The 17,303-nt window shown below is 38.2% G+C and overlaps 1 protein-coding gene across 9 annotated transcripts in view; it reads right to left on the minus strand.

The window, feature by feature from the left end:
* Positions 1-17,303, minus strand: part of MAST4 (microtubule associated serine/threonine kinase family member 4) — a 573,771-nt gene that overhangs the window by 256,837 nt on the left and 299,631 nt on the right. For all 9 annotated transcript variants that reach the window (XM_074385270.1, XM_074385262.1, XM_074385256.1 and 6 more), the window contains one exon: positions 16,013-16,044. In XM_074385270.1, the coding sequence (XP_074241371.1) occupies positions 16,013-16,044 (32 nt within the window). The remainder of the gene's footprint in view (positions 1-16,012; positions 16,045-17,303) is intronic.

Consider the following 17,303-nt stretch of genomic DNA (forward strand, 5'->3'; position numbering starts at 1 on the left):
GTAGTCATATTAAAATTACTTTCAAAGAAACAGGTTAACGTTATTTTAATAACATTTAACCCACTATATCCACAAATACTATGATTTCAGCATGCTATTAACATAAGAATTACTAATGAGATATTTCTCATTCTTTTTCTGGATCTCAGTTTCGACTAGCCACATTGCAAGAGCTTGAGAGCCACATGTGGCTAGTGGCTACTGCACTGGATAGAGCAGGTCTCAGCTAGATGCTCTGGTAATGCTAGAAATACTCCCCTGTTCATGATTAAACACATAGTTCAAAATGGTCCAACCAAAGAGAAATCCATAATGGTAGGAGAATAAAATTTCTTCTTCTTCCATTAACTCTGGAAACTGTAGACAGACACTGAGGGATGAACCAAGAAAAAAGCCTGCAGCTGGTGCAAGAGGACCTGTGTCCCTGAGACACTGCTGAGTCTTGGGACCAGACCCCCAGTGCAGGAGGACCTATGACCCAGAGACAGCACTGAGCCTTGGGGCCAGCCTCTCAGTGCAAGAGGACCTGTGTCCCTGAGACAGTACTGAGCCTTGGGACCAGGCCCCCAATGCAGCCTCAACTGTTTAATTATACAGCAGGCAATTTTTGTCCCCCAGTCACTCACTGCGAGTTAGGTTTTCTACTAGTAGTAATGAAAAGTACACTAATTGATAAACTCATCTATGGACAATGCCATGTCCAAAGAGAATAATTTTCTTAAGCACACTAATTCAAATGCTAAAATTTTCTTCCAATTACCTGTAGTCAAGCTATTCTTTTGTTAAACTAGCTTTATTTGATAACCTCTTTAGAAGTCTTCTGAAAATATCCCTGAAGAAGATTCCCACAGACTAATTCCTTACCATCCAGGGTAACTTCCCACAGTCACCACACAAGAGAATACTTCTCTTCAGAAGAAAACATGAAATCTCATAGCAACCAATCAGGTCTGAATTTTTTTTTTTTTTTTTTTTTTTTTGAGATGGAGTTTCACTTTGACGCCCAGGCTGGAGTACAGTGGTATAATCTCAGCTCATTGCTACTCATGCCTCTGGAGTTCAAGTGGTTCTCCCACATTAGCCTCCTGAGTAGCTTGGATTACAAGTGTGTGCCACCCTTCCTGGCTAATTTTTGTATTTTTAGGGTCTCACCATGTTGGCCAGGCTGGTCGTCAACTTCTGATCTCAAGTGATGCACTTGGCTTCTGACTCCCAAAGTGCTGGGATTACAGGCATGGGCCACTGCACCTGGCCGGCCTCCACTTTCTTTTCTGATTTTTGTGCTCTAGACTAGGGTTTATCAGCCTTGGCACTGCTGATATTTTGGGCAGATAATTCGTTGGGCAGATAATTCTTTGGGGTCGTCTTGTTCTGTAGGATGTTTAGTGGTATCCCTGACCTCTCTCCATTAGAAGACAATGGGAGTAACCCTGGTCCCTAAATAGTTGTGACAACCAAAAATGTCTCTAGACACTGCCAAATGTCATCTTTGGGGGTAAAATCACCACCGGTGGAGATGCTCTGTCCTAGCAATCAGTTCAAGTGTATAACTGACCTTCACTGTTGTATTGGACTCAGACACTGCAGCAGTCATTAAAGCATGATATCACCCTCTGTGTCACCTGCATTACAACATGTTGGACTGGTGGTCCTCTCCCCAGACACTGAACCTCCTCTGGTCACACTCTTCCTCTTCTACCCCCTTTCCATGCCAAGTCTGAGCTCTCCATTGTAGTTCTTCTTTCCAGAAGAAATGTAGCTAGTTCCTTCTGACTTTAGCTTTAAATCATTTCTTGAACCACCCACCAAACTATACATCCCTTGCACTTCTCTGAGGGGCTCCTTGGACAAAGTATTTGCTCATTTATGGTAAGTTTTTCCTCAACTCATTCTCCCCAGCCTGGCTCCTCTCTTCCATCAGCACATCTAGGGGGCCATTCCATCCCATCTTTCCACATGGTATCAGCTTACACATTGTCATATTTAATCCATCTCTAAGACTAGAATTTCAGTGCAAGTACTGATCAACATTTCATAGCTCCTCAGATTGATCTAAGGATTCAATACAATTTCAGTTAAAATATCAACAGGCTTTTTTGTAGAAGCTGACAAACTGATTCTACAACTAAGGAAACTAGAATAGCCAAAACAACTTTGAAAAAAGATGAACAAAGTTGGAAGACTAATGCTTCTGAGAGCAAGACTTATTATAAAGCTACAATAATATGACTGTATATTGATATAAAGACAAATAAATCAATGAAACAGAAATTCTGTAAACAGAAGCAAATACACAGATAACTAATTTTTGGCAAAAGTTCAAAGCATTTCAGTGGAGAAAAAATAGCCTGTTCAACAAAAGGTGCAGGAAGAATTAGAGATGTGTATGCAGAAATGAACTTCAAGCCACACCTCACCTCTGGGCATAAAAATCAACTCAACATTAATCACAGACCTAAATGTACAATCTAAAACTATAAAAATTAGGGAAGAAAACATAGGAGAAAACCTTTGTGACCTGGATTAGGCAAAGATGGCTTAGATCCAACACAAAAAGCATCTAAAGAATGAATTAATGAAGCTTTTGCTTTTCAATAGACGTTATAAAGAGAATAAAAACATAAGCCACAGGCTGGGAGAAAACATTTACAGATCACATATATCAGGTTTATTTATAATGGCCAAAAGCAATAAATAACCCAAATGTCCAGCAGCAAAAGACTAATGAAACTGACACAGTCATTCAATAGGATATTACTCAGCAAAAAAAAAACCCTCATCGACATATGCTATGACACGGATGAATCTCAAAATAATTACACTGATAAGCCAGGCCAGGAAAAGGGTGCATACAGTGTCACTGTATTTGTGTAAAATTTTTTAAAAATGCAAACTAGTTTTCAGGGATGGAAAGCATTGGTAGTTGCCTGGTTGGGGATGTAGGGGTGGGGGAGCAATGACAAAGGGATAGGAGAAAACTTCTGGGGGAGACAGATATTTTATTATCTTTACTGTGCTGGTGGTTTCACAGGAGTATACGCATATCAAAATTTATGAAATTGTGCACTTTAAATTATGTACAGTTTATTGTATGTCTCAATAATGCTTTTTTTAAAGAAACAAATCCAATGCTAGCTATTGGGAAAAACGTCACTACTATACCATGTAGGGACAGCTGAAATTGGTTCATGCTACTTGGGAATCCATGAAAGGAAGCAGTTTTAGAGTTTTTGTTTTGTGGTTTTTAAATTCCTCTGTGGGTTAACATAAGCAGAATTCACAATTCTTGGGTACATTAACATAATACAGCCTAGATGATATTAAATTGTAGATGTGGTCTGTGTTGGGAAGGAAGACTCAGATCCTTAAGAAAACCAATTTGTAGTTTCTTTACTTTAACTCTCCTTTGAAGTGCTTCCCAACACAACCACCACCATCACCATCTCCACTGTGGTCTTAAAGGTATATCCAACCAACGTCTTTCAGAAAAAAAAAAAAAAAAAGAGAGAGAGAGAGAGAATAAAGCTAAGTGTTCTGAATTCTCAAAGATAATAATTATATATTATGCTTTTAGCCAGGTATTTGATGACAACATTTTTTCCCCATGATTCTATGAGATTCAACTATATCTACATATTGGTAGTACCTTAGAAATCCACCTTAAAAAGCCACCACTATTCCCCTACGACAGGAAACTTGTGTAGTGATCTATTAATTTCATTCCAGTGTATGATGTCAAGTGTATTTTAAAAATATACTTCATCGCTTCCAAGTGCTTCTTTAATCCACAAGGATTGGTTTTAGCATTTAAACTAATTTATTCTAGACATAAAAAACCTTCTGCTTATTCTCGCAGATAATTGATTCTTGATTTGTTAAGATACTAAACACTATAGTTTATATACTAAAATACAAAGCCCCTGTTAAACCCACTCAAGTGCCCCATGCAAAGCAAATTTGAATGTTTATTGCCTCGGCAGAGAGGCCAAAAGGAGCTGATAAAAGGAGCAAAACTCTCCCTCACTTTGTCCTCCTGCTAGTCCAGGGGGAAGGTCCCACTCTCCTGCAATTAACATTACCACTTGTTCCACAGCAGCCACATATGGAAGGCACACAGTACCAAATTCTCAAATCAAATGCCCTCCACAATTTCCTAAAAATAAAATAAATCTAGAAGATAGTCTCTGCCTCAAAGCTGACCCCTCTAAGTAAAAGCATATACCACCACCACCAATAACAATAAAAGACTGCATTGGAAAATCAGGATTTAGCAAGAATTAGGCACTTGGTGCTTATGTTACCAAAAGTTTAATCCCATTGAGTTCTATGACAAACCAAAAGTTTAAAAACATTATTTTTCTGTGCAATGAAGAGCACAAAGTATAAGCTAAATTAGTATTTTGATAAAAGATACCTTCATATAAACATCTATAAAATTACATAAAAATTTCTTGAAAGATTATTTTTCTAATATACCTGTTTAAATTCATTGATTTATTTATTTTCAGAGCCAGGGTCTCATTCTGTCACCCAGGCTAAAGTGCAGCAGCATGATCACAGCTCACTGTTACCTCAAACTCCTGTGTTCTAGCAATCCTCCCACCTCAGCCTCCCTAGTAGCTAGGGCTACAGGTACATGCCACCATGCCTAGCTAATTTTTTTTTTTTTTTTTTTTTTTTTTTTTGTAGAGACCATGTCTCGTTATTTTACCCAGGCTGGTTTCCAACTCCAGACCTCAAGCAATCCCCCTGCCTTGGCCTCTCCACATGCTGAGATTATAGGAGTGAGCCACTGCACCTGGCTTGAATTTATTATTAGAATTTGCAATCTAAAAAAAGTTTTAAATGTGTCTGTCTATGCTACATTAGATTCATGCCACCCATTTCCATACGTAAATCAAATATATAGACTGTAGTCAACAAAACTTTTTCCTCTCATGCATGCAAATGTGTTCACAGAACTATGTGCAGAGAATTTCCTTATGGTACTGGTCAAAAGTTATCTCAGTGATGCGTGGGATGAAGGAGAGTTCACATGGCCACTGGAAGGAAGTGTGCAGTTACTGGCATTTCCATGGGTTTATCTCGTGTTCCCGTACTTAAGCATGGGAAAGCCCTCAACATCATCCCAGAAGAGGTGACTTCATAAAACAACCTATTAAAAGAAAACACTTGTATTCAGATGAAAAATGACCCACCAAAACCCTCAGAGGGTGAGGTCCTTAACTCAGAAGAGTAGAGAAAGAAATCCTGAAAAATGCTTGATGTGCTTTCCCTTAGTTGTTTAGGTCTGACAGTCTACTGCCACAAGGAGTAAAAGAATTATTTAAATCTGAAGAGCCAAAATGGCAGAAGAGATGGCACGGGTTCCAAGAAACACCAGGACACAAGAGAAGTCCTACTTTCCATGGTTCCCTGTTAGAGCTACCAGGGCCCAACTTGCTATCACACAACAGGGATAAAGAGAGAACAATACAGAATTCAGAATTCAGCTGCTCTGCTCACATGGATAATTGGCTAATGAATAAATTTGGGGACTGCCAGTTACTGCAGCTGGGACCATAACAGACCACCCGTGTGACTGTCACTACCCTCTTGATCAGTCTGAGGTAAACTCAGCATCCTGGTAGTGCTGGGTGTGTCACTGCAGGTTTCCCCTACGGTGGCAAGGGTATACTTTTAGGGTAAGTTTGGGGCTTTGCTTTCCAAAATATTCAAAGAAACTATGACAAGCATGGTGAAGTCAAGCAAACTCTGAGTTTTACCCTTTATTGAGCCATACTGTGGGTGTTGATGCTCACATTTCTTTATAAAACAAATCTGTATTAGCCTGTTCTCACACTGCTAATAAAGACATACCTAAGACTGGGTAATTTTTTTTTTTTTTTTTTGACTGAGTCTTGCTCTGACACCTAGGCTGGAGTGCAATGGCGCAGTCTCAGCTCACCGCAACCTCTGCCTCCTAGGTTCATCTGATTCTCCTGCCTCAGCCTCCTGAGTAGCTTGGATTACAGTCACGCACCACCATGCCAGGCTAATTTTGTATTTTTAGTAGAAACAAGGTTTTACCATGCTGGTCAGGCTGATCTTGAACTCCTGACCTCAGGTGATCTGCCCTCTCAGCCTCCCAAAGTGCTGGGATTACAGGTGTGAGCCACTACACCTACCCAAGACTAGGTAATTTATGAAGGAAAGAGGTTTAATAGACTCACAGTTCCACATGGCTAAGAGAGTCCTTACAATCATGGTGGAAGGCAAAGGAGGAGCAAGTCATGTCTTACATGGTGGCAGGCAAGAGAGCTTGTGCAGAGGAGCTCCCATTTATAAAACCATCAGATCTTGTGAGACTTATTCACCACCACGAGAACAGTGTGGGGGAAGCTGTCTCCATGCTTTGATTATCTTCACCCGGCCCCACCCTTGACACATATGGATTTTTACAATTCAAGGTGAGATTTCGGTGGGGACACTGCCAAACCGTATCAATACCCACTCCCTTGCCGATATCTGTGTTTCTGACCCAAGCACATTGACCTCAAAAAGGAAAGGCTGCTTGCCAGTCCCTGGGAGTTAGGAACCCTCAATTCTGGTCATGGTTTTGCAATAAACATATGTACTCTCTGAGCACAAGCAAGCCTCAAATCCTGTGAGTCATTAGTTCCTTGTTTACTAAATAAAGATATTTTCAGTCAGACTTCTCTTAAGGCTTCTTTCAGCTCTGAAATTCTATGATTAAAATTTTCCATACAGACAGCTATAATATAGCATATTATTCTCTCAGCACCTGTCAGTCCCAAAACACAATTTCAAGGAGTGGCCTGATTACCCTGCTGAGAAGGGATGGCTTAAATCTGGAAGAGGGGCCGCTGAGGACAGGGAGTGAGTTCCCTCACGGCCTGATGATATTGAGCCAGAACATGTGTGCAGTCTGTCTCCACAGCAATGCAAAGAGCTTGTGTTCTCAGGGTACAAGTGAAAGATCTACCGAAGGACATGGGGTCAACTGCCCCTTTCACACCTCTTCACACAAACAGAACAGCCCCTGAAAAAATGCTACTCCAGTGATCTGGCATTAAGGTGACTTCCCCAGCCTACTCTGTGGTCTTTTGCCTAACTCGACAGGACAAAAATAAATGATTTGGGGAGACAGAAAGAAGGGCATAATTCCCAATATATTTTATTTATTTAAGAAAACATACAGTAATTATTGTATGCCAGGTACCATTTTAAAGACTTTACAAATATTAATTTAATCCGATAAACAATTTGAGGACACAATAATATCCTCATTCTGCTTTAGGAAACTAAGGCACATAGAGGTTAAGGTCACTCAGTTGGCTAAATGGCAGAGACAGGATTCACACCTAGGCTGTGTGACTTCTGAGTCCATGCTCTGAAATGCTGCTCAGGGACTGATTATCTATTGAGTAATAGATGTGAGAAGGTGGCTTTTAGTGAGACAGCACAGATACCTGCCTGTCTCAGTGGGCCACTCCAAATAAGCCTTGCTGAAAAGGACCGCTCACTAAAAGCTTTGCCCCAATCCTAGTTGATTCAGATTTGCTAAAAAGTTAATCCAGTAAATATGAAATAGGAAACTTCTGTTCCTGCCTTTGGCTATCCAAAAGCACACTTCTCCACTACGCATATCCCCTGAAACTAAGAACATTCGTTCTCAACTGGGAGTGGCATTTTAGATTCACCTTGAAAAGTGGTTAAAAGTACACAAGCCTCTGCCTTACCTTGCCCTCAATTTACACGCTAGATTCTGATTGCATTCCCAAGGGTGTTTGGCAATGCACACATATTTTAATAAACCTCCCCACTGGTAACCTCACCCTCTCCCCTGGGACAAAACTAAGGTCTTCATATAATTTTCAAAGGTAAGAAGATCCATCCTACATTGTTTCTGTCTTCCAAATCTCTTCCCTACCCACCTCACAGAAGACAAATGCATGTGTGATAAGGAAAGCTGCAATTACATGCCAAATACCAAACTGGCTATTCGATGAATATATAAATGCAATTGACATTCTTCCACAGTCTGAAATCCTCTCTTTGCTCTCAGGATAGATTACACTGTTCTCTTTTTATATAAACATGCCACTTTAAATGCTAATTCAGATGTGACACTCGAATTTTTCTTGGTTTTGTTTTTGGGTTTCTAACATTCAACATGACACTGGACTTCCATGTGGCTTTGACAATAGATATTTTGAATTATTGCTTCAATATCTGTGGCGGTGGGAAGACAGAGAATGCTAAGAAGAAAACTAAATTTATTTTAAAACTTATCTAAATATGATTTACAAGCCCTTTATTTTGTTTGAATTAAACTCTTTCCCTCTCTTTTAGAAAATACTGCCTTTACTTTGCTGAAAATCTCACAAATGTAATTCAAATAAGTTGGAAAACCAAGGTGATTCCCTCTTCTTGCATTCTAGAAATCATCTCATTTTACTCAAACTACTTTTCTAAAGAGGCAGTCAGAAAGGCAGTATTTTATGATACATAACAGGACTGAATGTAAGTCTTCCTTTTAAAAAATACACAGACCACACACATACACACACACACACACACAAACACAGGCGTGTGTGCATCAACCTATGCCTATTCAATTATATAGAAGCTTACTTCCTATCATATGTCAAAATTAGGAATTCCAATTTTAGAAATATCCTGTTCCAATACATACAATTCAATACGACTGAGACAGGAGACAGCCAAGGGTCCCTGGTGAAATCCCACTTTCAAGCTTAAAACAGCCTGGAGGCTGGAATACCGAACTGCTGGTCTTGGAAGAAGCCCGCCCTTTCCTGGCCGATTCTCTCTGAGTAACGCCTGCCCTGGGAGGATGAGGTAGAGACTAGGGAAGTCTGCACCTTTTGCAAGGGGAAGAAGCCTGGCCTTTTCTGCTCCTATGCGGTGACCTGCGATTCTATCTGTGAGGTGGGAAACCTGCCTCACAGACAGAATCCCAACTCTCTCTCTCATTTTGCTTAGATTTATTTTTCCTTTTTGCCCAGTAAATTCCATTTTCCCCACCCGTCTATAGATCCACGAGCCTAATCTTTCCTGGTTGTATGACAAGAGTCCAGTTTTAGCTGAACTGAGGAGAAAGTTCTCCAACAAATGTATCTACTTGTAAGACAAACTATCTCCGAAGTCCAGCAGGCCCAGCTCCACCCAGAAGTTACCATCAAGCTCCCCTACTCTCCTGTCCAAACTACTTTTTCACAATATTCTCTCCCTCTGTTGGTCACTCTTATTGTCCATCTCATCTCTGGGCACCCTTTCCTGCCCTTAACCAAGAAAGGCAAAATTAGAGAGTGGTAAAATAACTTTACTATTCTTTTCATACATTTATTAATGTATTCATATGGTAAAATGATTCTTAACACCTGCTCAACTTTCTGCTAGCCTTGATTCTTGCCAGTTCACCAGAAGCCTCCCATTAATTAATCACCTTCTGCTATGCTAAATTTAGCTTAGGTGACAACCTGCTCTGACCAAAGGTATGCACGTTTCAGTAAGATACCAAAGACATCTCCAAGATCCAGCAGAATGACTTTCTAGTACTGGCATGTTTGACATGTGGTAGATGTGTTTAAGATGGAAATCCCCTTTGCGGTCAGCAGGGTGGACCTCCTAGCAGACCTAAAACTATCAAATGCCAGTAGATACCTAGCCCACTTACTCCAAGGCCAGCCCTGCTAGACTCCAACCACTCTGAATAATGAAAGGGTGAATGAAGAAAAGTAATAAAAAAAATGTAAACCAAATACAAAATTCTAAGCCCCCCAACTGACTGAATGAATCCCCCTTCTCAGCCAATAACACTCCAAAGTAAACCTGAAAAACTAGTTGAGGCCATGTTAAGAGAGGGTTGGACATGTCTCATGATACCCTCCCTCCCTTTGGAATTCAGCACAACTGACCAGCTGCCATTAAAACAGAGATCTTAAGACTGACAAAAGAGGTTCTCTGTAGCCTAAGAGACTAAATTCCAATGTGACTCTAGTATAGCATCACATGACAGACGGCAGGTCCTAAAAGAAATTAAAGTACTTTACCCTAAAATATATATTTTTGACACATTTTTAAATGGCCCTGCAAATCTATCTCTTGTGGGGAAAACCTACATTCTGTAGAGAATCTCTTCCTTTTCCAGGGCTTTTCCTGATCCAGGAGAGATTAAACTAAGAGTCTGATACCTTTTAAGTTCTGATAAGAGACATTTACTATCTCGTCTACATAATAAGAACCCTAGTTTCCACAATCACTTATCTTAACCCAGACACTCCTTTCTCCTGATTCCAGGTCTTAGATAATAACAACTCTTTCAACCAACTGCCAATCAGAAAATCTTTGAATCTACCTATAATCTGTAAGCACCACCCACCCAGCTATCCCATATTTCCAGACCAAACCAATGTACAATTTACGTGTGTTGATCGGTATCTTCTGTTTCCTTAAAATGTATAATACCAAGTGTAACTCAACCACCTTGGGCACATGTTCTCAGGACCTCTTGGGATGTGCCTCAGGCCTTGGTCGCTCATACTAGGCTCATAATAAATCCCTTCAAATATTTTACAGAGTTTGACTCTTTTTCATTGACAAACTCTATAAAGAGGAATATTGTAATCAGCTGCTAGTATTGTTGCTAGATCTGTTAATTAAAATAAGCCAAACCTTTTAAATTGCCTCTGGGATAATTCAAACACTTGCAGAAATTCCTCAGCATGCAGAGACATAGTTTTTCAGGACTACTATACATACTAGGAGCTGCTTCTGCTTTGGGTTGCTGCTGCTGGATAATCCTTTTTTTTTTTTTTTTTTGAGATGGAGTCTCACTCTGTCACCCAGGCTTGAGTGCAGCAGCACAATCTCTGCTCACTGTAACTCCTGAGTTCAAGCGATTCTCCTGCCTCAGCCTCTTGAGTAGCTGGGATTAAAGGCATGAGGCAGCACAACCGGCTAATTTTTGTATTTTTCAGTAGAGATGGGATTTTGCCATGTTGGCCAGGCTGGTCTTGAACTCCTGACCTCAGGTGATCTGCCCACCTCAGCCTCCCAAAGTGCTAGGATTACAGGTGTGAGCCACTGCACCAGGCCCTGGATATTTTTTTAAAAGCATCCTTAAAGCATGTGTGTGGACATAAAGATGGGAACAATAGACACCGGGGTCTACCAGGTCTACTAGTGCAGGGAGGCAGGAGGGAAAGGGCTGGAATAAAAATAAATTTAAAACAGCTGTCACATTCAAATATCATAAAACAATCCATCCATCCATCAATCAAGCAAGCAAGCATGTGTGGCCAGAGAACTTAAAAGCTAAGAAACTGCCAAGTGTCAGTCACTGCTTCTACTAAAATGATGTGATAATTGCAGATAATTTTATAGATCCCAGACCTCCAAGGCTCCATGAAACAATGCACCATGGCTTAGAATTAAACAAGGTAGAGGAAAGGTCATTTTAAGTAGCAGGGAGAATCTATTTGCTAAGAATAGATAATACAGTTTCCTTCTGCTCCATATGGAGACATCTGAAAGACCATTTAAAAGCAGGAGGAGGCACAGGAGCTGGCCTGAGCCAATTCCCTGCTCCTCTCTCCAGGGTATAAACACCATCAAGGCACTCCAGGGAATCCCATGAAAAAAGAAGCCTCTCTATCCTGGAGAGCTGTTTATTTAGGCAATTAACAAAATACAAAGGGGTCCTTTAAAAATAAATCATGGCTGCCAGGGACACCTTGGTTTTGCTCCTAATCATCTTGGGCTCCTGTCTTGGGCTTTTCCACTTTTCGCACTTTCCTTGTCTGAAAACAAACACTTTCCGGTGAATTTTTCCACTTAGAAATATAATTTCAGGATTCAAAATATGGGTGAATTTTAGATAAAAGTACCACCACAACAATGGCACTTCCGAAAATACAGACAATAAAAATTAATTATTAGAGAAATCTAAATCAAACAACATCTAGAAAGTTGATGTGTTCCACAGTGAATTGAAACCGTGAAGGATCTGGCTTCAGCCATCCAGCCACAGCATCACGGCTTGTCCTCCTGGAGAAGCACGGTGACAGGACCTAAGGGAATAGGGCAGGTCCACCACTCGGAGGCTCCCAAGCTAGGAGGGGGAGGCAGATTTGTACAGACTTTATGACTGTCTGCACCGTGTAGTTTTTATACCAGGCACCTTGTTGAACACGAAGAACAGGCATTCAGCGTCACGTCTCTTCAACGGGAAAACAGTCTAGAGCAACAGATCTGGTTCTGAAGCTATGTGTAATAACATACCATCGCGAATGCTATTACCGCAATTCCTTCATCCCCTGGCGTTGGGCAGTATACACTGAAGCATTTCAAGATGGTCAAAATTGTCATCATAAGTGTTTTCTGTGATATTCTGGCATTTAACTGATTGGTGTCTGCCATTGTAGATAATTCAGTTATTGTCAAATCGTATTTATTTGGAGCAACCTTCATTATGAGACAATATAAACCAAATACGCACAAAAAACGCAGGTGTGATCTATTTTCTTATTCAAAATAGTGTTCAGGTAATTTTTATTCAAATTACTTAAAAATCTACATAAACACTTGGTTAAAGCAATTTAAATCTTACTTCCATACAATCACTATTTTATGTAAAATGTTTCAAGAATACCAGAAATGTAGAGGGTATAATATAAACACCCATATACATACTACTACATTAATGATACACATGAAACTCCTCATAGAGCCCTTTCAAATTCAATTTATTTCATTCCCTCCACTAGTAAGTGACCTTTATCATATACTTGCTCTCCATGCATGTTTTTATACCTTTACTGTAAATGTCCATATTCAGAAACAACCTATTGTTTCGCATATTTTTAAGTTTTATACTATAAATGCCATCTTGTACCCAGAATTTGCTTTTAGCACTGCTTATCATTATATTCTTGATAATTATACCTGCTGATACATATACACTGGTTCAGTTACTTTATCTGCTGTATAATATTTCACTATCTGACTATATTATGATTTTGATAGGTAGCTGGAAGGAGGGGGATAAGAGAATGAGATAAACTTTAGTTCCAAGGAGAATGAGGGGGAAAATGCGGGAAGAATCTGGGATCAGAAGAAGCCTTGGCACATGGCTATTCATTGAATGGAAAAAGAGAAACAGCTAAAATCCAGCTGTCTAGGAAGCTGGAATGCCTCTGGAAAAGTGATCTGGAGTTAGTTGGTATCTTGTAACAGCATCTTGCCTAGAAAGCAGTTTCCTTCACTTCTCTTGTCCATTACCCTTTGCGCCATGAAAAAAAGGAGGTCACAATCATTGCTTCTGCACCTTTTAAAAATGTATATAAAACAAGAGACTCTTGAAGTTAGTTCTCGTTAAAATGATTGTAAATAATAAATTAGTGGGGATCTGAATTTTTTTCTAGACAGAATAGTTTGCTTTTTCATACTTTCAATTAATAACAAGAAAAACACTTCCTGTGTTCTTTCATTTGTGAAAGCTTTCAATTTAATACATGTTTTTACGATGATTCTGCATGTAAAAATTATCTTTAAGCTTATTTAAAGCAATATTCAAATTTTTCCAAAAAATCTGGAACACCCCGTAAATTTCAGAATAATAAAAATGCAATTTAAAAAATACTATCCTTCAAGACATATAGATTTGAAGCAGCAGATAAATAAAAATAAAGGCCTGTTTAGCCTTTATCAAAGTATAAACCCGCTAACAAGTTGGACCACTTTGCTGTATAATCAAAGACAATAAGAAATACATCATACTGTGTGCAGTTGCTCACTGCTAATATGGGGGGAAAAAGACTGAAAAGAACAGCAGGAGCAAATCCTCAATCTTTCTGAGAGAAGATATAAAAATATTTCACAGCATTTATGGAGGAGGCATGTATGCAGTAAATAAACTAAGAAAGTGTTAACAGGTTTAATTATCAGGTATATTATGTTGGCTGATACTAATAAAGATACATTTCTGCCTTTCTTCATTAGATTTGTATAAAATCACTCTAGCGTTTATTTTAAAAACCATTTTCCCTTTCTCAAAGTCATAAAAGAACTCTGCATGCATGAGGAGAGTAATTACTGGCATCTGTACAGTATTCACTGAAAATGCTGAATGACACTGGGTTCTAGAACAGCTATGTCAGGCATTGTTAATTCTCTGGGGAATATTTGTGTTTAACAGAAAATACAAAATAGTATGTTTACTTTTGGTTTACCTTACTTGGAAGTATTAATTTTCCCAGAATTCACTGAAAAAGGTAGATTTGTGTTCACATATACATATACAGTGTGCTTCATGCTCATCATCTGAATGCTCAATTGACTTTTAATAGGGAGGGGAGTTTAAATGGCTCTGATGTAATTCAGACCTTCTCTATGGTTCCAAAGGATGGGCTCCAAACAAACTTATGCCATCATTCTTTTTTCAGTAAAGACACCATTTTCTCAAATAAAGAAATTTAAATATTTTCTTTATCACATATTTTCACATCAACTCATGGCTATCAGCTAACTTGAACAGAATTGAGACTTATGCAAGTGTGAAAGAGGAAATGCCCCTTAAACAGAAAAAGGAAATCCAATTCCATAATTAACATGATCTTTATATTATTGGAAATATTAATGTGATAAAACAAGAAACAAAAAATAAAACCCATGTGCAATCTATTAAAAAGGCTAAAAACAAGATTTGACTGAAGTTCTGAAGTTTTCAAATAAAAAAGAAAGGGTGTTTAAGCCTTAAATAAAAGTACAAACAAGCAAATGAGATTTTTTTCCATAAAAGTATTTCATGTAGTTTTCTATTTTTCTTCCACCTCAGCATGAGAAATATCAAAAAGTTTGGACTTCCTAAGTTTAGGCAACAGAGTCCTAATCATGATGCCGAAGAGGGAAGAGTTTAAATCTAAGGGCATTTCCTATAGCAAACTATTTTCTGTTAAACTCTAGCACAGAGAGATGGAAGCTGAAAGCTAGTGACAATTTATCTAGGCACATTCTCTAAAAATAATAATCCAGTGTCTGCCTGGCAGCCTAGACTTGTACAAAGGACAGGACACAAAATGAACAATAAAGAAATGTGCACAACTGATGAATTTTTGGTTCTTGGACGCAAAGGCTGAAATTTTCCAAAATCTAGCCAAAAGAATCTCATATTTCAACAGTCGCCACATGTTTTTTTAATCCACCAAGATGAGAGTGGCGAAAACTTATCTTAAATACTAATTTTTTTTTAAAGGAGCTCCTCCATCTACTAACTTATTCAACTTAAATCAGACATCAAATGTAAATGTTTCCCGACCAGCCCTTACACAGTACTTTTGGACAACGAATTCGACCTTAAATTGTAGTCAAATATTGAAAGTAGTTAATTCTGACCTCAATTTCATTCTGCAACTTGCTAATGGAAAAAAGTACGATTTATGCAAATATATTATTGGCCTTAAAAATAAAAGATTAAAACACAGTATAAAGAAATCAAGTCAAAGTTCATAAATCCGTTATTTTACTACATTATATTACATGAATCAGTTCAATAAGATCTAGAGCTAATAATGGAAAGTTTAACTGATTCAAAGTTTCTAATTCAAATGCAAAAGTACATAACTTACTCCACATAAAATCCATAGTATAAAGAAAAATCATGGATTTCAGAACATCAGAGCACTAATTCTGGATTCAGATCAATTTATACTATCTGCTGACCAAATAATATTTCTGCTTGATTATATAACAGCATTAAAAAAAATTAAGACTCTCTCAGGAATAAATATGCATTTAGGTTTACAATGGCCATATAGAAGAAACCCTGGAAATTACCATAAAATCATTACTGTTTGACTTTTATAAATAATTTATTTTCTTAATTCAGTTGATTACCATTAATTCTGCAACTTACACTAATGAATCAGAAAAGAATCGTAAACTACATATTAATAAAAAGAAAACAAGGAAACAAAATAATACTACTTACAGACTTCCTCTTCTGGGGAGACTCAGCTCCTTCTGCAAAAGAAAAAAAAAACATATATAATTGGTGCTGCATTAACCTTAGATTACTAGGATACCAAATGGATAGCATGGAATGCATCGTCCTTCATTATACTTGATTTGGCATTTCCTATACTGAAAACATTTTAACGTCATAATTTTATGCTGGATCCCTTCTTACACGGTTCTCTTTACACACTGTGTTTAAGGTACAAACACAGCTTACCTGAATTCCAGAGCAGCAAAACCATCAATCTTCCCAAAGCAACTACAGTAAAATAGTGAGTTGAGTTACATGGCCCTACAATTGAGCATACAGAAACTTATCCAAACAGGATATAGATATAAGAAGTAGGAGATATTCTACAGGATTATAATTAAATGAAAGGTACAATAAAAAGGACAATGAAATCAGACTGTTTGCCCTCAATAGAAATATATTCACACAAAACATTATGCATCCCAAAGATTGTACTTTCTTATTATTCTTTAAATAATAATGGAAAAGATTTCCTTTTGGTATTATTTCTCAAAACATGCATTTATTCCTTGGGATATTTAAAAATAGCTTAATCAACTTCTAAAAGGTAATCAGACAACCACTACAATTATCGGAGTGCTTCATAGTTTTAAAAGGACATCCTCACACTTACCTCAATTTTAGATTCTTATCTACCTAATCGTCAAAAGGCTTTGAAAAACCAAAAAAATCACCCAAGAAAACAAGCCAACCAAAGAAATAAACAAAAATAGATTCAGAAATACCTCTATCTACCAATAAAGTTTTCAAAACTCAAGAATAACTACTTGCTGCCCATTATTAAAGAATAGGAAGCAATGAGTCATTTGGCTATTTAAACTCAAAATGAAGAGTACTATGACTGAATTTGGTTATTCACGTCCATAATTCTCATTTATTTTTCTGCCTTTCAGGTGCTTGAGCATTATCCTTTGAAAGGTATTTTCCCATCAGCTTCAAACTCACCTTTCCTGTCTCTGATTTTTACTGAATGTTTGTCATGGACAGCAGGCTCACCTATCACTTATCCACAGCACAACTTACTCCAGCACAGCTTATAGAAAATGGCCTTGAGAGTATCAGACCAGAGGGGAGGAGAGCTCTGCGGCTGCTGTTTTAAACACAGCAGACCTTACTTATTAACCGGCAAATATATTTCCATACAGAGTTACAGTAATCATATAACTGTTCAACAGCAAGGAAAACAATCAGCAATTTTAGGAATGAAGTATCATCTTCTTTTTCCAAATAGCAA

The sequence above is a fragment of the Saimiri boliviensis genome, chromosome 1, assembly GCF_048565385.1.
Source record: "Saimiri boliviensis isolate mSaiBol1 chromosome 1, mSaiBol1.pri, whole genome shotgun sequence".
In the NCBI taxonomy this organism is placed as follows: Eukaryota; Metazoa; Chordata; class Mammalia; order Primates; family Cebidae; genus Saimiri; species Saimiri boliviensis.